Below are 21,916 nucleotides of genomic sequence, written 5' to 3'. Positions count from 1 at the left end.
ATCTCAGTAAAAGTTTTTTTCTCTGAGATTTCTTCAATAGTTCCTCGCGAGATATAATATAGATATTTTCCATGGATTTCTCTAGAGGTTTCTCCGGGATTTTTTTTTTTTGCAGAATTCTTCTCGTGATGACACGAGATGTCTACCCGGATTTCTTTCTTCTCCTGGTATTTCCCTATAGTTCCCTTAGAAGTTTTCCTGGGATTTCTCTCTCAATTTTTTGTTCTTTTCCGGCAGTTGCTCTGAAATATTTTCATGGAATTTTACCAGGAGTTCCGTCATTCCTTCAAGAGGTTATCGCGGGGTTTCAGAAGAAAATTATCGTGAAATTTCTTTAATTGTTCCCCACTGGATATCTCCCACTTACATATTTTACCGGAACTCTTTCAGAAGATGCTTCTGGAGTTGCACGCGGGATATCTCACCAGGAATTCTTCTCAAAATTTCTTACACTGTTTCTTCAGGGATTTCTCCAGAAGTTCCTTCCGGTAGAAAGGGCAAATGGCTTTCTCTGTCTTCGAATCAATAACGATTTTTATCTGAATTCCTGACGTTTTGGCCTGGGAATTTAGCCTTTTTCAAGGTTCGTTGTGTCTACCGTCTATCGTTTGTGGGGTTTTTGCATACGGAATGCTCTTGTGGGTGACTTTCCATGTATATGTGTTGTTTTTTTTTATATTTTTTATATTATACAATTCTCTGTGCACTGGTTTGAGAGAATGTTTCCAGCCGTAAAACCCCATACAAATTTCCTTCCGGTATTTGTCTTATAGAGGTCTTCCGGGATTTCTTTCACTGTTTCTCCTGCTATTTCTACTAGAGACTTTCTTCTTCTATCTATCCAACAGTTCTTCTCGGGGTGTTCCCCAATAGTTTCTCCCAGAATTTTTGTTTTCTTTTCCGGTATTTCTCCCGGATGTGCTCGCAGGATCTCTTCGGCATTTGTTCTCGCAATTCATTCCGAGATTTTTTCAGGATTTTTTCACTTGATTGCTCCCTGAGGCTCTTCAGAATTTTTCGGAAGTTTCTCCAGGAATTTCTTCTGGCGTTCTTTCCGGTATTTATTCCAGAAATCCTTCTGGGTTTTGTTTCGTATGTTATTTTTTGGAATTTATTTCAGAGTTCCTCACATGATCTCCATCGATACCCTTTCCGAGAGTTTTACCCATGGTTTCTCCCAGAGGTTCCTGCAGAAGTTACTCCCTAATTTTTCTTCATTATTTACTTCCTCAGAGTTTCTCCCAGCATTTCTTCAGGAATTCTTTTCGTGATGACTTCCAGAGTTCATCCCGGGATTTCTTTCAGAGATCTTACCAGATTTTTTTTCCAGACCATTTCTTCGGAACTTCCAGGAGATCTTTTCGGAATTTCTACCAAAATCCTCCCGAAACTTCTTCTAGAAGTTTTATCGGAATTTCTTCCAGAGTTCCTCGCATTATCTCTCCCGGAACCCCTCCCGAGAGTTATCCCCGTAATTTCTTCCACAGGTTGTCCTTCCAAAATGCCTTCAGAATTTTCTTATGAAATTTCTCAATAATTTCTTACGAGATATCACCTGAGTTTTTCTCGGGATTTCTCCCAAAGAGCTTCTCCCGGGATTGCTTCTACAGTTCCTTCTTGGTTATCTTCCAGATGTTTTCTACCGGAGATCCTCGTGAAATCTGTCCAGTAGTTCTTTTCCGAAATTCTTTCAGAGGTTTTTTTCGAGATTTCTCCGACAAAGTTTCTCCCGGTTTTCTTCCGAAATTTCTGTAAGAATTCCTTCTGATGTTTATCTAATATCTTCTCCCGACATTTCTTTTAGTGTTCATTGCGGATATTTCCTCATGATATATCTCACAGAATTCCGTCCTGGATTTCTCTTAAGGTTCTTCCCGAAATTTCCGATGGTATTTCACATCCCCAATAGCGGATTTCCTTTGGAAATTTGTGAGGATTTCTCCCGGGATTTCCACCGCTGTTCCTTCTGGAAATTTCTCCAAAAAATGCCATGCCAGATATTAGTGTAGTAAACCAGAAATTCCGGGAGTGAATCATCGAGGAACCCTGTAGGAATTCCCGAAATAATTCGGAAAAAATTAGGAGATTTCTCAAATAGTTCTTCCCGGAATATCACCTTGCAATTTTCCCGGGCTTTCTTCTGGAGTTTCCGCCAGAATTTTTTTTATAAGTTTCTTTCACGAATTGTTCTTTATTTTTCAGTATTTGTTCCGGACTACCTCGAAGGACCTCCCCAGGAGTTCTTTCCGGAACTCATTCAGGGTTTCTCCCCGGATTTAAGTAGAAGTTTCCCTTATTTTTCATCTACAGCACCTCACGAGATATTTTCAATTTGTTTTCCCATATGTTCTCCCGAAGTTTTTGCTGGAGTGGATCTCTTTTATAGAGAGATTCCTGGGAGTTCCTCCCAAAATGTCTACCAAAGTTCCCCCCTCTAACATTTCAAGAGTTTTTTTTTATCCGGGATTTCCCAGAAAAAGAAAAATTTTCTCGGAATTTCTCCTAGAGTTTCTCCCGGCGTTTTTTTTATCTTTTCCGACATTTCTTCTGAATTTTCTCGTGGGATTCCTCTAAGAGTTTTTCCCAGAATTAATTTCGGGTTTCTACTAACAATTCTCTTGGGATTTTTGTAGGAAGTTTTCTTGATGATTCCTTCTAGAGATTCTTCCGTAATTGCAGCAGAAGTTCTTCCTAATATTTCTTCAATAAGTTGTTCCTGTCGAGATATCTCCCAGACATTCTTCCGGGATTTCTTTCCACGATTTTTCCAGAAGCTCCTCCTGGAATTTCTCCCGGAGTTCCTCGTAAGATCTCTCCCAGAGTTAGTTTCGGCAGTTCGTACAGAGTTTTTCACGGGTTTTTTTCCGAAGGTTTTCTCGGGATTTATCTTGGATTTCTTTTTTAAGTTTTCCCTTTGATTTTCCCACAGGTTCTCGCGGGAATACAGCAATCCTTCTGGTATATTTTCCCTAGATACTCACGAGATATCTACCAGTTATTTCCCCGGGATTTGAGCAGAATTTCTCCGGAAATTCTCCCAGAGTTTCTCGCGAGATCTCTGGATTTCTCTCGGAAGCCCTCCTGGAAGTTTCCCTTCGTAATTTCTCCCGGATGTGCCCACCCGAATATCCCAAAATTTCTCCAATAGTCCCATAGTCAATACATATCTATCGGAATGTCTCTCAGAGTTGCTTTTTGGATTTCTGCAGAAGTTCCATGCGCATTTTCTCCAGAAGCTCTTTCCGAAATTTCTTCCAGAAATCGCTACCGGGTTATCTTCCAGAGGTTTCCGCCTTAGGTGATTTCTGCTAGAGGTTTTGTGTGGATTTTTGCTGGAGTTCCTCTTGAGATTGCTTCAATATTTTCTTTCAAAAAATCTCTCAGAGATTTTCCAGAATTACTCCCGGATTTCTTCCGAAATTTCTACTGGAGGTACTCTCGGCACTTCTTCAGTAGCTCCTGAAGGAATCTCTGCAGCTTGTTTTGCAGATTTTTTTCCAGAGTATCTTTCGAGTTTTTTTTAGAGATTTTCTAGAAATTTCTTCTGGAGTTCTTCTTCTTCCTCCACGAATTTATCCTGATATTTCTTCTCAAGTTCTTCACGAGATATTTCTCTGAGATTCATGGGATCTGTCCATGGATTCTTCCAGAGAACTCCCCGAGTTTTCTTTATAAGATTCTGCCGGGATTTCTTCTGGACTTCCTCGTGTCTCTCCATGAATTCCACGAACTCCTCCTCCTGTCTTCAACAGATCTTCACGAGGTACCTTCCAGATATTTTTCCGTAGTTTCTCACAGAATTTCCGCAGAAGTTTCTCCCGATCTTCCTCGCGTGTTCTTCCGGAGTTCTTTTTGCAGTTTCATCTTGAGTTCCTTCCGGGAATTTTGGCAGAGATCTTTCCGAGATTTTTTTCCCGGAGTTTCTCCTGGATTTCTCCGGAATTTGTTCCACAGTTCCTGCCGGCCTAACTCCAATAGCTCTTCCATGGATTTCTCACAGAGCTCCTCCCGTGACATCGCTATTGAAAGGCAATCCGTGGAACACCCAGATGGAATTCCAGGAAAATTCCTAGAACAAATTAGGGGAACACCGAGCAAATCTTTTCGCATAGAATTCCCTGGGGAAGTTTTACAAAAGCCTTGGAGGAATCCCAGAAGAAACATTTGAAGAAATCCCGTGAAAAAAAAAATCCGGAAAGAATCACGGGAGGAATTCCGGAAGAAATTCTTGCCCGAATCCCAGAAATAACTCTGTAAGAAACTGTGCAAAGACTTCAAAGAGGAGCCCAAGGATGTAGACGAGACATACATTATTGCATTCTTAAAGTGATTTGCAAATGATTTTTCCTGGAACTTTTCCCGAAACACTTACCAGAGTTCCTCCTGGCATTTCCCCAAAAGCTCATCCCGGATTTTTTCTTGGGATTCCTTTTAGAGTTCCTTTCGGGATTTTTCTCAGAGGTCTTTCTGGAGTTTCTTGAATTTTCTCTCTTTTTGTATTACTGTCAGAATTCCTTCTTCTCTAAAGAATGATCAGAGCTAAACTAGAGTAGGAAACCCAGGCGATTTCTTCCTGAGCATTTTGCTGATTTCTTTTAATTATTGCCGATATTTCTTCGAAAAAAATGAGAAGATTCCACCCGGGATTTCTAACGGAATTTCTTCTGGAACTTTGTCCGTAGAATGCCAAGAGAATTACGATTAGAAACTCCGGGAGAAATTCTGGGATGAATCTCCAATGAACTGGGCTGGAATTCCAGGTTGAATTCGGAAGCAGTTGTTTCGGGAAGAATCCTGGATTGAATTGCAAAATATATCCCGTGAAAATGCCCGCAAGAAATATTTTCAAAGAAATTCCTGCACAAGTACCCGTAAAAATCCTGGATGGAATTCGTGGAAAGCTCTCTGAAAAAATAGAGGAAAACCAAGAAGAATTCCGAGAAAAAAATCCTATGTGAAATTTTGCAAAAGCCCTGGAGAAAGAATCAGGGTTGAATCTCGGGAGGAGTTTTGGGTGGAATATCAGGAAAAACTCCGGGAGAAATTCCAGAAGAAATCGTTACAGGAATCCCGGAAATGGTTATGTGAGAACTGCGGAATGACTACAAGAAGGTTACCTGGGAGGTTTCCAGGACATATATTCAGGAGTTCTTCTTTTCCCGTAAGTTGTACAGAAATTGATTCCATAGTTTTTTCTAGGTATTTCTTCAGTAGCTCCTTCCGGAAATTCTCTCGCAGTTCCTTTCAGAAATTCCGAAAACTATTCCAAACATTTTTTTTTTTGAGAAATGTTTTTGGAAATCATGGTTTTTCCACGTATTATCTTCTCAATAAGACCAATATTTTTGAATCCGGACACAAATTCTAGAAAAAAGTGGACTCAAAAAATTACCATGTTTGAGAAGTTGTGACCCAAAAATATTGATCAAAACTAACATATGTCCTGAATACGTCCTTTTGGTTCTTCCTGGTAGTTTTCCACAGTTTTTTTGCAGAATACCTGGAATTCCTTCAAGAATTTCTTCCAAAATGTCTCCCGGAATTTTGTTTCCTAAATTTCCTCACAGAGTTTCTTCAGAGTTATCAACCGGGATTCTTCCAAGATTTTTGCAAAAAAACATCCTCTAGAATTTTGTTGCGGAATAGTTCTCGGTGTTCCTTTAGTTAGAAAAATAAACTATCTAGAGAAATACAATCGATTGTTATTCAAACAAAACAATCAAAACAAAAATTAGGATTTTGTGTCACTTTTTCAAAAATTAAAGTTTGAAACAAACAAAAATTTACATTTTTTTAATATTTTTAACTTCTGTATGAATCTGCTCCAAACTATCTCAGCAAGGCATAGTCGTGAATGTAAGTATGAAAAATGTTGAAAAAGAAAAAAATAGCAAGAAAAGATAAAATGTAAATTAAAACAATACTTTGACATATAAAAATTTGGTTTTTATATGTGTAAGTTTTACAAATATCACAATTTTTACTTTCATTGTTTCTTAGAACATAAATAAATTTTGATAGTTATTCGTACGTAAAAATAAGGGTAGATTCGACAGCAACGATTTGTTTCTCCATATGAACACCATTGTTGAAATACCGTCCAGGCACAATTCTAGAATGACTGAGGTGACACAGTTCAATGAACTAATCATCCGGAAATCGATTCATTACCCTTTCGGTTCAACTTTTTCCGCCAGCATCACCCCATCCAGAAGACATTCACATTAACTCAAACAATCCACGTTGACTGCAGCACGCCAAGACCGGGCAACGACTTCACCGCCGTTCGATCGACAAGATCAACTACGACGATGACGACGACCTTCCTTTCACTTTCGGACAGGATCTGCCTTCCCACCGCCATATGCTTTTGTTATGATTCAATTTGAGCGCAAGAAAACCACGCAAAGCACCCTCATTACCGTGCCATTGTACCCCCGTGCCTACCACCCTCTCTGCGCTCTCTGCTGCAGGCCGTCCATCCACATGTCTCTAGGTACCTACATATTCTAGGAGATCAATAGCCCCGTAGAACCGTGCGACCTTCCTATGAATCAGCACAGCGCTTGGCAGTGCATGGCTCTCTGTACTCGAACAACCCGGAACCGTTTGCAGCCTTTGCAGCTACCTGCGCCCTAACGCTAATCGAATTTATTATTTTTCTCTCTTTCTTTTTTCTGTCCCTCCCTTCCTTGAACAATGGTTGATCTGATTGCTTGTTGTACCGAATGCTTTATAACCTTACCCCGCTTGTCCCCAACCCGCGACTGTAGTGTCTGATGGGCGGTTGGTGGGGAACCTACAGCTTCCGGTGTCAACCGGTGGACCACGGAACGACCGGCCAAGCGATGAGAGTAAGTGCCACAGAATCCTTCCTTCCCCACCCTCTACAAACCGTCAACAACGCCACGAATCGAGAAGAGCCCCAGATATTCAGAAGTCAGGATCCACCGCAGTTAGTCTAGTCTAGCCCCCCCCCTCTCTCAAGAAGAAACTTAAAGTTCTCCCCTTTCGAAGGAAAATCGCTCGATTCTAGTACCGCGCTTCCCGCACGAGGAACGGACCAGAGCAGGTACTAGAGCGTCCATACACCACCACCCACACACCCACCTATATGGGATCCTCTCAAGCTATGACCCAGAGAGGAGCGGAGTCGGTGCGACAGGCCAGCAGCACATATCTACATACACGCCCCAACCCCCAAAATACATACCAAAAAATTCACACAAAACGATCCAGCTGAAGCCAAGCGGACACGAGTTTGTACTACGGAGAACGCCCGCACTAGAAACGGGACCGTCGTAACTCTCACAGATCTGGTGCAACTACACCACCACCAACCAACATCGGCCGACGGGTAGATTACCTACTTCAGTATTCCAAATTGTACTGTAGTTACTCTTAGGGTTTAAGTTGTTTAAGGGTGATGATGTTTACTAACCCATTGTTGCAGTCTCAAGTGCGCGAACAGGAAAACCTAGCGGTATGACCTAGGCCATCCCTGAACGAGCGACGAGGAAGCGGAAAGTACCTACAACGCAATGCAGATCATCCCAACGCAACTGTGAACAACTTTTCAACTTTTCCAATCATTCCAATACCTTCTACAGAACGATTTTAAAATCATCTGCTTATAAGTTTACTTGAAATTCGAGTAGAATCACCTTTGGGATTCGATTAGAATCCCCTCGCGGGATTCGAGTAAAATTCACTCGCGGGATTCGAATAGAACCCCACCGTGGGATTCGAGTAGAATCCTCTTACGAGATTCGAGTAGAATCCCCTTGCGGGATTCGAGTAGAATCACCTTGCGGAATTCGAGTAGAGTCCCTTCGCGAGATTCAAGTAGTATCTCCCCGCGAGATTCAAGTAGAATCCTCTCGCGGGATTCGAGTAGAATCCTCTCGTGGGATTCGAGTAGAATTCCCTAGTGGGATTTGAGTAGAATCCCCTCATGGGATTCGAGTGGAATCCCCTCGCTAGATTCGAGTAGAATCCCGTTGCGGGATTCGAGTAGAATCCCCATGCAGGATTCGAGTAGAATCCCCTTCCCGGATTCGAGTAGAATTTCCCTGCGAGATTCGAGTAGAATTTCCTTGCGGGATTTGAGTAGAATCCCCTCGCGAGATTCAAGTAGAATCCCCTCTTAGGATTCGGGTAGAATCCCCTCGCTAGTTTCGAGTAGAATCCTCTCGCTAGATTCGAGTATCCCCTTGCGGGATTCGAGTAAAATCCCCTTGCCGGATTCGAGTAGAATTCCCCTGCGGGATTCGAGTAGAATTTCCTTGTGGGATTTGAGTAGAATCCACTCGCGAGATTCAAGTAGAATCCCCTCGTTAGATTCAAGTAGAATCCCCTCGCTGGATTCAAGTAGAATCCCCTCGCGGGATTCAAGTAGAACCCCCTCGCGGGATTCAAGCAGAATCCTCTCGCGGGATTCAAGTAGCATCCCCTCGCGGGATTCGAGTAGAATCCTCTCGTGGGATTCGAGTGGAATTTCCGTAGGATTCGAGTAGAATCCTCTCGTGGGATTCGAGTAGAGTCCCCTCATAGGATTCGAGTAGAATCCCCTCGCGGGATTCGAGTAGAGTCCCCTCGCGGGATTCGAGTAGAGTCCCCTCGCGGGATTCGAATGGAATCCCTCTCACGAGATGCGAGTAGAATCCCTTTTGCGGGATTCGAGTAGAATCCCTTTCACGGGATTCGAGTAGAATCCCCTCGCGGGATTCGAGTAGAATACCCTCGCTGGATTCTAGTAGAATCTCCTTGCGGGATTCCAGTTGAATCCCTTCGCAGGATAGGAGGAGCATCCCCTTGCGGGATGCGAGTAGAATCACCTCGCGGGCTGCGAGTAAAATCCCCTCCTGTGGGATTCGAGTAGAACCCTCCCCCCGTGTGATTCGAGTAGAATCTCCCCCGGGGGATTCGAGTAGAATCTTCTAGCGGGATTTGAGTAGAATCCCCTCGCGGGTTTCGAGTACAATCCCCTCGCAAGATTTGAGTAGAATCCCTTTTGCGGAATACGAGTAGAATGCTCGCATGGGATTCGAGTAGAATCCCCTCGCGGGATTCGAGTAGAATATCTTCGTGGGGTTTGAGTAGAATCCCCTCACGGGATTTGAGTAGAATCCTCTTGCTGGATGCGAGTAAAATCCCTTCGCGGAATTCGAGTAGAATCTCTTCGTAGGATTTTTCAGGAAGCTTCTCTGGAAGGCTTTCCAAGCTTCTCTGGAAAGCTTTCCAAGCTTCTCTGGAAGGCTTTCCAAGCTTCTCTGGAAGGCTTTCCAAGCTTCTCTGGAAGGCTTTCCAAGCTTCTCTGGAAGGCTTTCCAAGCTTCTCTGGAAGGCTTTCCAAGCTTCTCTGGAAGGCTTTCCAAGCTTCTCTGGAAGGCTTTCCAAGCTTCTCTGGAAGGCTTTCCAAGCTTCTCTGGAAGGCTTTCCAAGCTTCTCTGGAAGGCTTTCCAAGCTGCTTTGGAAGGCTATCCAAGCTTCTCTGGAAGGCTTTCCAAGCTTCTCTGGAAAGCTTTCCAAGCTTCTCTGGAAGGCTTTCCAAGCTTCTCTGGAAGGCTTTCCAAGCTTCTCTGGAAGGCTTTCCAAGCTTCTCTGGAAGGCTTTCCAAGCTTCTCTGGAAGGCTTTCCAAGCTTCTCTGGAAGGCTTTCCAAGCTTCTCTGGAAGGCTTTCCAAGCTTCTCTGGATGGCTTTCCAAGCTTCTCTGGAAGGCTTTCCAAGCTTCTCTGGAAGGCTTTCCAAGCTTCTCTGGAAGGCTATCCAAGCTTCTCTGGAAGGCTTCCAAGCTTCTCCGGATGGCTTCCCAAGCTTTTCCGGAAGACTTTCCAAGCTTCTTCAAAAGGCTTTCCAAGCTTCTTCGGAAGGCTTTCCAAACTTCTCTGGAAAGCTTTCCAAGCTTCTCTGGAAGGCTTTCCTGGCTTCTCTGGAAGGCATCCCAAGCTTCTCTGGAAGGCTTTCCAAGCTTCTCTGGGAGGCTTTCCAAGCTTATTTGGAAGGCTTGCCAAGTTTGTCCGGAAGACTTTTGAAGCTTTTCTGGAAGGCTTTTCAAACTTTTTTGGAAGGCTTTGCAAGCAAATCTGGAAGGCTTTCAAGCTTCTCTGAAAGGTTTGCCAAGCTTCTCTGGAAAGCTTTCCAAGCTTCTCTGGAAGATTTTCCAAACTTCTTTGGAAGGCTTTGCAAGCTTCTGCAGAAGGCTTTCCAAGCTAATCTGGAAGGCTTTCAAGCTTTTCTGGAAGACTTCACAAACAACTCTGGAAGGCTTAACAAGCTCCTATGAAAGGCTTAACAAGCTTCTCTTGAAGGTTTTCCAAGCTTCTCTGCGAGGCTTTCCAAACTTCTTTGGAAGGCTTTCCAAACTTCTTTGGAAGGCTTTGCAAGCTTCTGCAGAAGGCTTTCCAAGCCTATCTGGAATGCTTTCAAGCTTTTCTGGAAGACTTCACAAACAACTCTGGAAGGCTTAACAAGCTCCTCTGAAAGGCTTAACAAGCTTCTCGTGAAGGTTTTCCAAGCTTCTCTGCAAGGCTTTACAAGCTTCTCTGGAAGATTTTTCAAGCTTCTCTGGAAGGCTTTCAAAACTTTTTTGGAAGGCTTTCCAAGCTAATCTGGAAGGCTTTCAAGCTTCTCTGGAAGGTTTTCCAAGCTTCTCTGGAAAGCTTTCCAAGCTTCTCTGGAAGATTTTCCAAGCTTCTGTGGAATTCTTTCCAAGCTTCTCTGGAAGGCTTTCCAAGCTTCTCTGGAAGGCTTTCCAAGCTTCTCTGGAAGGCTTTCCAAACTTCTTTGGAAGGCTTTGCAAGCAAATCTGGAAGGCTTTCAAGCTTCTCTGAAAGGTTTGCCAAGCTTCTCTGGAAAGCTTTCCAAGCTTCTCTGGAAGATTTTCCAAACTTCTTTGGAAGGCTTTGCAAGCTTCTGCAGAAGGCTTTCCAAGCTAATCTGGAAGGCTTTCAAGCTTTTCTGGAAGACTTCACAAACAACTCTGGAAGGCTTAACAAGCTCCTATGAAAGGCTTAACAAGCTTCTCTTGAAGGTTTTCCAAGCTTCTCTGCGAGGCTTTCCAAACTTCTTTGGAAGGCTTTCCAAACTTCTTTGGAAGGCTTTGCAAGCTTCTGCAGAAGGCTTTCCAAGCCTATCTGGAATGCTTTCAAGCTTTTCTGGAAGACTTCACAAACAACTCTGGAAGGCTTAACAAGCTCCTCTGAAAGGCTTAACAAGCTTCTCGTGAAGGTTTTCCAAGCTTCTCTGCAAGGCTTTACAAGCTTCTCTGGAAGATTTTTCAAGCTTCTCTGGAAGGCTTTCAAAACTTTTTTGGAAAGCTTTCCAAGCTAATCTGGAAGGCTTTCAAGCTTCTCTGGAAGGTTTTCCAAGCTTCTCTGGAAAGCTTTCCAAGCTTCTCTGGAAGATTTTCCAAGCTTCTGTGGAATTCTTTCCAAGCTTCTCTGGAAGGCTTTCCAAGCTAATCTGGAAGGCTTCCAAGCTTTTCTGGAAGACTTCACAAACAACTATGGAAGGCTTAACAAGCTCCTCTGAAAGGCTTAACAAGCTTCTCTTGAAGTTTTTCCAAGCTTCTCTGCAAGGCTTTACAAGCTTCTCTGGAAGATTTTCCAAGCTTCTCTGGAAGGCTTTCCAAACTTCTTTGGAAGGCTTTGCTAGCTTCTGCAGAAGGCTTTCCAAGCTTATCTGGAAGGCTTTCAAGCTTTTCTACAAGACTTCACAAACAACTCTGGAAGGTTTTTCAAGCTTCTCTGGATGGCTTTCTAAGCTTCTTCGGAAGTTCTGTGGAAGGCTTTGCAAGCTTCTCTGGAAGGATTTCCAAGCTTCTCTGGAAGGCTTTCCCAACTTCTTTGGAAGGCTTTGCAAGCTTCTGCAGACGGCTTTCCAAGCTTATCTGGAAGACATTCAAGCTTTTCTGGAAGACTTCACAAACAACTCTGGAAGGTTTGTCAAGCTTCTCTGGAAGGCTTTCCAAGCTTCTCCGGAAGGCTTTCCAAGCTTCTCCGGAAGGCTTACCAAGCCTCTCGGGAATCTTCGCTGGAGTTTTTCGATCATCTTTGCAAATTATGTAGGGTTTTAGTCACCGTCCAATGGTATATTTATTGGCAAAGCTATTCATGTTTCTCTATAGTGCTTTGCAAACTTTGCTTGCGAGCATTTCAAGCTTATCTGAAGAGCTTTTGGAGAGCTTTCCATACTTTTTTTTTATTTATTAAAATTACATTCATCGGATTTTATATCCTAGTGAACATTACTAATTAAAACATTTATAAAAATTAAAACTAATATTCATTGTAAATTTAGAGCAAGAACCTTGTCCCTAAAGCTGGCTAACGACATGTTAAAATTAAAAAGCTGCTGCACTTTATTGAATTCGTTAATCATCGCAGGAAACGGCGCGTAACTTCCATAGTTAGTCCTATGCAGACTGGGGCGCAGGAGAGTGAAAGTCTTGAAGCTATCCAAGCTTCTTTGAGTGAGTCTTGAAAGCTATCCAAGCTTCTTCGTAGAACTGTCCATGCATCTCTGAAGCTTCCCAAACTCTTCGTGAGAGCTTCCGAAGGTTTTCTGGAGAGCTTTCCAAGCATCTCTGTAGAGGTTTCCATGCTTCTCTTAAGAGCTGTATAAACTTCTCTGCAGTGCTTCTAAGCTTCTTTGTAAAGCTATCCAAGCTTCTCCGCATGCCTTCCAAGTTTTTTTTGGTAGAACTGTTCATGCAACTCTGAAGAGCTATTTGAACTTCTCTTCAGAGCTATCCAAGCATCTCTACAAAACTTCCAAGCTTTTTCGTAAAGTTGCCCATGCATCTCTGGAGCTTTCCAAGCATCTCTGCAGAACTTTCAAACCAATTTTTTCCGAACTAAGACCAAGCCCACTCATGGGCTCCATCAAGCGTTTTAACGTTAAGTAGAGCCCCGAACAAAGAAACGAACCGCACCAGTCGCTGCTAAGAAGGGCTCGAAAGCGAAAAGTTTACGTACGGTTCGTAGCAGGGCTTAGAATATAGAGACACGCAAAGTACGGTCTCTATCCGTAGGCTCGTGCGCTCTCTCGCGTTTAGCTCTCTGGGTAGCGTAAAGAGGAGACGAAAGAACATGAGTATGGATTTGTTGCCAGGTATATAGTTTCTTGAGAATGATTTTCTTGTTTTGTATAGGTAGGAATTTATTTTAGTTTGCATCAAATATTTGAAATTTTCAACCAATTAATATCATAGATCGTTACACGAATAATACAACAAATTGTCTGACATACAATTGTGATAGAGTGACAATACAAACGCAGAAAAATAATAGGTTTAAATTGACAAGCTTTGCTTAAGGACAAGGTATTTGGAGTACATAGCTCCAAATTTCTAGAGCACCGTTTTTTAGAACCATTGAATGGATTTGGATGAAAATGCATCACGCTAATTGTTCAGTGGTTGTCAACAGCGTCATGCATTTTAATCCAAATCCGTTCAACGGTTCTAAAAAACGGTGCTCTAGAAATTTTGAGCAATGTACTCCGAATACCTTGTCCTTAAGTATGTTATGAATAAAGTTTTCCCTTCTTCGCCAATTTTAGGATCATGCATATCGAAAATGTATTGATTTTCTCTTAAAATAGTCACGATTGTTCATAATCCCACTTTTAGTTTTTGATTCGGCCGATCGTTTTGAAACTAATATTTGAAATGTATAGTGATTCAGTGAGTTTTGCTATTTTAACACGTACATCCTTGAGCCGTGGTTTCTACGCTGCAAGTAAAGTTTGGTTTCGCACATTTAGAAAAATGTCCAAATAAATAACTCGCGAAGTTCGTTCCGACAAGTTCCAAAATTATCGTCATCCGTCGCAGATTCCGGTAAGAAGATGTGCGTATTTTCTAACCCGAAAAGATACCATTTGACAATAATAAGTGACCACAAGGTTTTCTTTCTCCACTTTCCGGGCTGAGATCCCTCGCTTTGAAAGAGCTGTGCCTCGCATTTCGTTTTGTCGTGTATATTTCGAAAAAGGCAAAGGTGTTTTGGTTTGATTGCTGTTTTTGAAAATGGTGGCCGTTAGTGGGTGATTGATTCAATATAAATTTAAAAATATAAATAAAATAAACGAGACTTTAGGAAGAATGTGTGCGAAATGGGTAACTTCACCCTTGTAGAAACAATAGGGCAAAGCAGAAAAAAAAAATCTGCGACAATCCCATGTGAATAACACCGATCATACAGAATAGGAGGTTCGACATTAGATCTATAAAAACAACCCAACAATAGGGGAGATTTTTCCAATATATAGCTCTATTATACACATTTTAATATATATCATCAACATGTAATCTGGATCGTTTGGTACACGCATCCTTCCTCCCCTGTAAATTCGAGAAGTACCTTGCCGAAAGAAAACATTCTGTACTCCAAGTATTTCGAAGAATCATCTTTGCGCGTAAATACAACGCAATAGACCTGGCCGCTTTGATGCATGTGTCCTGATATGCTGCTAGCAACAACATTGACAAGAAAAGTAACACGATTGCTTTCCTGGGTGATTCCGCGTACTGGATGCATATGTATAAGATTAGATTAGAGTAGTCATGATTTTTCAAAGATGCTTTGACTGTACCTAACTCAATTCAGATATCATAGACATACTACAGTTATTTTTTATTGTTAAAACATACTTTAATCATACCGATAAAAATCTAAAAAAAATGTAGTCGAACTGCCAAGTTTCATCAATTAAAATGGGCGGTGTGCAGGACTGCCATATTGTAGGTTCCTCGTTATAGAAAAAGCAAGGTGTTGGATGTTTAAATGCAACAATTGTTGTATGAAGTGCCAAAAAAGAGAGTGGGCTCATTATGCACTTTCACAAATACGCAGTCTACTTAAAACGCATAGAATCTGCTTCCAACAAAATATTCATATACCAGTATATAGAAGATCGCAATATATATTAAGATTTCCGATTGATGCTTTGTAACTAAAAGGTTGTGACTGAGTATAGAATTAGCTGATGTTAAAATACACGTTTATGAAAAAAAGTTGCGCAAACTTATCGCAGACTGTTAGAAGACAGCTTCTACTATGACCAGGATTCAAGAATCTTGACCTACGTGAAGTTGTAAAGGAGACAACTACGTTATAAATGTGTTGGAAATGCAAGGGATGTAATTATTCAATAAACCTAATTATTGAAAAAGATGTTAAAAATCTCAAATTCAGATAAATTTCTTGCGAGAAAGGCAACATGGATATCGAAGAGATGGATATTATTTTAGATAAAAATTCAACGTACAAGTAATACAGTAAGCAACAAACATATAATTAAAAAAAAAAAAGAGAGTGCTTGAATTCCGGAATTAAATACAATCATACATTATTGAGAAAATGATATCTTTAAACGCACCAAAACTGGTATAAATCTCCAAGGGAATTATTTATTTGAGTTTAATTTTTACTAACAGTTTTCAGTCTTATCCAAACCCCTTCTTTCAAAATATGAGCACAGATTATTATAGGTACTGAATAAGATTTGCAATAACACCATAGAAATACACAAAATATTGCGATGATTTACAGAAGTGCAAAAAACCGATGGTACGGATAGAATAGAGACCACCGGTGCGCAAAGGCGACCGATCATTATTTTACTCACATGGAAACGAACGACCGGTGCGAAAATGGGTGGATAACGAAATTAAAAATCGTTAATGACGTGCTGTTGCGTGTGTAGTATGAAGCCCACGAGTGGGCTTGGTCTAAGAGGCATTCCCACATATTTCTGAACTGTGTAAAACTGTATTCCTGGAATCGGATAGGTAAGTATAAAGGCGTGATGAAAGATCTACCTTGGAAGAGACACCCAGTTGCAACACTGAACGAAGTCAGTTGATCTCCTCCGGTAGGTTTGTCGTATATTTTATAATCTGGTGACACTGGTTATTATCGCACAATTACATTTCCCAAAACAATCAATCCCAACGGCCCACAAAATGCAGATTGTCCGAAGAAACTCCCCGCTATAACCGGGATCTTCAGCGCAATCACTCCCAACGAATGGATTTAATATCGCACATACCTATTATCATAACGCACCACCCGTTACATCGCTAAAACTCATCGCGCGTGTACAAAGTGAAAGACAGATAATAATGGTCATCAGAAGGTCGCCATTGACGCCAGCGTAAGCCCCCGCAAAATGACAGCTCCGTGAGACGTGGACAACACCCCTTTCTTTTCCTACAGACAACCTCTATCAATCCTATTGGACAAGCCTAAATTCAGCCGTATTCATGATCGTTTCACACAGCCGAGTTTCGAAGCCCGGGTTCAAAGTGGTTCCCATTAAGAGCGGGCAAGCCGTTTTGCACCCGGGCTTCCGGAACGCGAGGTAAAGCCGTGCCAGAATCAGAGATATGTTTTTTTTTTCGACCACCAAAAACTAACTTGGAACCTCTTCTTTCTTTCTAATTCCAATCCACAGATCGGTATATCGGGTTGGCTAACGGGACATTATAACTTCCGATGTCAGCCAGTCGACTATAGTAACCACCCTAAAACGTTAAGGGTAGGTTGAGTACCAAAATGCACAATATCTTTGGTTGTTTGTTATAGAGAATCAATCACCATTTTTTGCATCCGCCATTTTGATGTGAGAGAAAAACAATGTTATGCATGTCTGTTTTCCCCCTAAAACTGTGTTTGTGCTTCACACATACACACCCTCATGTGCATTCGTGGTTAAAACCAGCAATTTCGAACAATAGCCTATTGTGATTAATCCAACAGCCTACTCTTCCACTCTTTACCACAAGCTCTCCTCTTATCGTATGTGTTCTACCCTGTCACTAAGCAACCGAAGCAACGCAAGTAGATTGAAAGTAGCTCCTAATGTTTAGAACTTTTCGTAGTTTTGACCACTCTAATGGCCATCCGTTTCATTTTTAGCCTATTTCATCGTTTTGGGTAACCTGTTTCCATCTTAACTAACACCATCTTTATCTAAAACCACACAAACACTGATCCAAAACCTCACCTGTTATTCAAAGTAGAGTAACCTGACACTAACGTAACCCGCTTGCTTCGTACTAACACTTCTAAACCCAGAATCAGAAACTCACCGAGAAAGCGAGAGAACTCACCCTGTTTTATTTTCGCGGAAATAGTCTAGGAAGCAATAGGAACCATCACCTCAACACCTTGTGCTCTTATCACCTTGTCTTGTGAATGTGATTAAAACCGAATTTTCCCTTCATTGGTTGTGTGTGTGTTTTTTCTTCTCTTCTAGTCATGATAGTTTCTACGTTTAGAGATAGCAGCTTGTTTTCGCGGAATCGCTCGTCAGCTTTTATGCTCGTTCTTTTTTTGTCTATTCTTTTCCCAGTTTAGTATGTAGTGCGGATCAAGGTGTCTGTATAATCGGGTCTGTTAAAAGTTTTAACTTGACAGTTGTTTATTGACTTAGACACGTCAATGTTTGTCAATAAAACGAAGCAAGCAGCAAAATGGCCGCCATTTCACTTTGTGATATTTCACATTACCTGATCATACAAGCACCTTGGTCCGAATTAGTGTGTTAGGGCATCCCTACTGTTTGTTTACGTAACGCTCCGCGCTGTCAGATATCGTCCCACTGTTACTCTGTCAATCTTTTGATTCTAATATTGGTGTTTTTCTCTTCAACCTTTACCTGTACCGTTCTTATTTCCATTGATGCCAATTGAACGTGTGAATGTATCACCCCTTCGCTCGCGACGTGGATTTCGCCTGGATTTCACCCGGGGACCAACAACAGATGGTGCACGCGTGTTGGTGGTACTACTTCTCCAAGTTCACGGAATTCTTCGATACGGTGAGTACTCTCCTCTATGTAATAATCATCATATGCGAAAATCTGCCTGCACTCTGGGAAATTCGGGGAATTTATTTCAGGGAATTCGGGAAATTCAGGGAATTTCATTCGGGAAATTTTGGGAATTTTGTCCGGGAAATTCGAAGAATTTACATAGTCCGGGAAATCCAAGAAATTTCCTCCGGGATATTCAGGGTGTTTCTTCCGGGAAACTCGAGAAATTTCCTCCGGGAAATTCGGGGTATTTCCTTCGGGAAATTCTGGGTATTTCCTTTTGGAAATTTAAGGAATTTCTTTTGGGAATTTCGAGGAGTTTCCTTTTAAAAATTCAAGGAATTTCCTTTGGAAAATTCGAGGAATTTCCTTTGATAATTTCGAGGAATTTCCTTTGTGAAATTCAAGGAATTTCCTTTGGGAAATTCAAGGAATTTCCTTTGGGAAATTCGAGGAATTTCCGTTGGGAAATTCGAGGAATTTCCGTTGGGAAATGCGAGGAATTTCCGTTGGGAAATTCGAGGAATTTCCGTTGGGAAATGCGAGGAATTTCCGTTGGGAAATTCGAGGAATTTCCTTTGGGAAATTCGAGGAATTTCCTTTGGGATATTCGAGTTATTTCCTTTGGGGAATTCGAGGAATTTCCTTTGGGAATTTCGAGGAGTTTCCTTTTAAAAATTCAAGGAATTTCCTTTGGAAAATTCGAGGAATTTCCTTTGATAATTTCGAGGAATTTCCTTTGGGAAATTCAAGGAATTTCCTTTGGGAAATTCAAGGAATTTCCTTTGGGAAATTCAAGGAATTTCCTTTGAGAAATTCAAGGAATTTCCTTTGGGAAATTCGAGGAATTTCCGTTGGGAAATTCGAGGAATTTCCGTTGGGAAATTCGAGGAATTTCCGTTGGGAAATGCGAGGAATTTCCGTTGGGAAATTCGAGGAATTTCCGTTGGGAAATGCGAGGAATTTCCGTTGGGAAATTCGAGGAATTTCCTTTGGGAAATTCGAGGAATTTCCTTTGGGATATTCGAGTTATTTCCTTTGGGGAATTCGAGGAATTTCCTTTGGGAAAATCGAGGAATTTCCTTTGGGAAATTCAAGGAATTTCCTTTGGGAAATTCGAGGAATTTTTTTTTGTAAATTCGAGGAATTTCCTTTGGGAAATTCGAGGAATTTCCTTTGGGAAATTCGAGGAATTTCCTTTGGAAAATTCGAGGAATTTCCTTTGGGAAATTCGAGGAATTTCCTTTGGGAAATTCGAGGAATTTCCTTTGGGAAATTCGAGGAATTTCCTTTGGGAAATTCGAGGAATTTCCTTTGGGAAATTCGAGGAATTTCCTTTGGGAAATTCGAGGAATTTCCTTTGGGAAATTCGAGGAATTTCCTTTGGGAAATTCGAGGAATTTCCTTTGGGAAATTTGAGGAATTTCCTTTGCTAAAATCGAGGAATTTCCTTTGGGAAATTCGAGGAATTTTTTTTTGTAAATTCGGGGAATTTCCTTTGGGAAATTCAAGGAATTTCCTTTGAGAAATTCAAGGAATTTCCTTTGGGAAATTCGAGGAATTTACTTTGGGAAATTCGAGGAATTTCCTTCGGGAAATTCGAGAAATTTTCTTCAGGAAATTCGAGGAATTTCCTTCGGGAAATGCGAAAAATTTCCTTCGGGAAATGCGAAGAATTTCCTCCGGGAAATGCGAAGAATTTCCTTCGGGAAATTCGAAGAATTTTCTTCGGGAAATTCGAAGAATTTTCTTCGGGAAATTAGAGGAATTTTCTTTGGGAAATTCGAGGATTTTCCTTCGGAAAGATCGAGGAATTTCCTTCGAAAAATTCGAGGAATTTCCTTCCGGAAATTCGAGAAATTTCCTTTGGGAAATTCGAGAAATTTCCTTCGGGAAATGCGAAAAATTTCCTTCGGGAAATGCGAAGAATTTCCTCCGGGAAATTCGAAGAATTTACTCCGGGAAATTCGAAGGATTTCCATCGGGAAATTCGAAGAATTTTCTTCGGGAAATCAGAGGAATTTCCTTTGGGAAATTCGAGGATTTTCCTTCGGAAAGATTGAGGAATTTCCTTCGAAAAATTCGAGGAATTTCCTTCAGGAAATTCGAGGAATTTTTTTTTTTTTTTATCTGTATTAACGAGATTTTTAGCCCTAGGCTAGTTCATCTCGGGACCCACGCTTTACTTCCCTTCCGAAGGAAGAACTCACATTTTGCGAGTTTGTCGGGAGTGGGATTCGATCCCAGGTCCTCGGCGTGATAGTCAAGTGTTCTAACCATCACACCAGGTCCGCTCCACTTCGAGGAATTTCCATCGGGAAATTCGAGGAATTTCCATCGGGAAATTCGAGGAATTTCCTTCGGGAAATTCGAGGAATTTCCTCCGGGAAATTCGAGAAATTTCCTCCGGGAAATTCGAGGAATTTCCCCCGGGAAATTCGATGAATTTCCTCCGAGAAATTCGGGGAATTTTATCCGGGAAATTCAAGGAATTTCATCCGGGAAATTCAAGGAATTTCATCCGGGAAATTCAAGGAATTTCCTCCTGGAAATTCGACGAATTTCCCCCGGGAAATTCGAGGAATTTCCTCCGAGAAATTCAAGGAATTTCATCCGGGAAATTCAAGGAATTTCATCCGGGAAATTCGAGGAATTTAATCCGGGAAATTCAAGGAATTTCCTCCGGGAAATTCAAGGAATTTCCTCCGGGAAATTCGAGGAATTTCCTCTGGGAAATTCGAGGAATTTCCTCTGGGAAATTCGAGGAATTTCCTCTGGGAAATTGGAGGAATTCCCTCCTGGGAATTCGATGAATTCCCTCCTGGGAATTCGATGAATTCCTTCCTGGGAATTCGATGAATTCCTTCCTGGGAATTCGATGAATTCCCTCCTGGGAATTCGATGAACTCCCTCCTGAAAATTCGATGAATTCCTTCCTGAAAATTCGATGAATTCCCTCCTGGGAATTCGATGAATTCCCTCCTGGGAATTCGATGAATTCCCTCCTGGGAATTCGATGAATTCCCTCCTGGGAATTCGATGAATTCCCTCCTGGGAATTCGATGAATTCCCTCCTGGGAATTCGATGAATTCCCTCCTGGGAATTCGATGAATTCCCTCCTGGGAATTCGATGAATTCCCTCCTGGGAATTCGATGAATTCCCTCCTGGGAATTCGATGAATTCCCTCCTGGGAATTCGATGAATTCCCTCCTGGGAATTCGATGAATTCCCTCCTGGGAATTCGATGAATTCCCTCCTGGGAATTCGATGAATTCCCTCCTGGGAATTCGATGAATTCCCTCCTGGGAATTCGATGAATTCCCTCCTGGGAATTCGATGAATTCCCTCCTGGGAATTCGATGAATTCCCTCCTGGGAATTCGATGAATTCCCTCCTGGGAATTTGATGAATTCCCTTCTGGGAATTCGATGAACTACCATTGGGGATAACATCCAACTACCAATCCAATCCAACTACTCTGTTCAATTCAATCAACAGAAACCCCCGATCAAACCGGTCACAACATCGCCGTCGTGGTGGTCATCGATTGATTGTGTTGATTATAGACATCCATCAATCCACCCCTGGTTCTAGAAACAAAAACAACAACTGAAAAGGGCCCATAACACCCCTTCTTCTTTTAGCTTCTTCTGGGAGGTGTGTTCCCCGTTGTTCCAATCCTCAATTCTAGGAACGCATAAACCAATCTACCAACCATCAATTAGCCCAACCCTGCTGGCTATCAGGGGCGTACAACAGCACTCAGCATATACGCAGTCGGATCGGAATCAATCATTATTTATAGTTTTAGTTGGAGAAATGAATTATATGACCGGGGACAGGTCAGTCATTTGAGTACACTGTGCTAAATGATCGATTGACAGCTGCGAAATGAATCACTCAATCGTTTTCATCGAAATTCCTCAGTTCATAGGGGTGTCAAGTCTCAAACAATGGATACTTTCACGATAAAGAAGTTTTTTTTGGTAAACAACAAAACGGTTTTGAAATTATATTTCGGAATTTTACAACTGTCTCAAAAGAATTTTAAAAAATGTATTGAGCATCCCTAGAATTAAGAAAAAAGAATT

The 21,916-nt window shown here is 41.7% G+C and overlaps 1 protein-coding gene across 2 annotated transcripts in view; it reads left to right on the top strand.

The window, feature by feature from the left end:
* LOC109402404 (elongation of very long chain fatty acids protein AAEL008004) overlaps window positions 1-21,916 on the top strand; it is a 71,286-nt gene that overhangs the window by 31,009 nt on the left and 18,361 nt on the right. Inside the window, exons 3-4 of one of the 2 annotated variants that reach the window (XM_062847162.1) lie at window positions 16,462-16,545; window positions 17,773-17,829. In XM_062847162.1, the coding sequence (XP_062703146.1) occupies window positions 16,462-16,545; window positions 17,773-17,829 (141 nt within the window). Of the gene's footprint in view, window positions 1-6,773; window positions 6,855-16,461; window positions 16,546-17,772; window positions 17,830-21,916 lie in introns of both variants that reach the window. The other variant, XM_062847163.1, reaches the window with a different exon arrangement.

This window comes from Aedes albopictus, chromosome 1, assembly GCF_035046485.1.
Source record: "Aedes albopictus strain Foshan chromosome 1, AalbF5, whole genome shotgun sequence".
In the NCBI taxonomy this organism is placed as follows: domain Eukaryota; kingdom Metazoa; phylum Arthropoda; class Insecta; order Diptera; family Culicidae; genus Aedes; species Aedes albopictus.
Note: the sequence above shows the minus strand (reverse complement) of the source record. Positions and strands in the feature narration are given on the sequence as shown.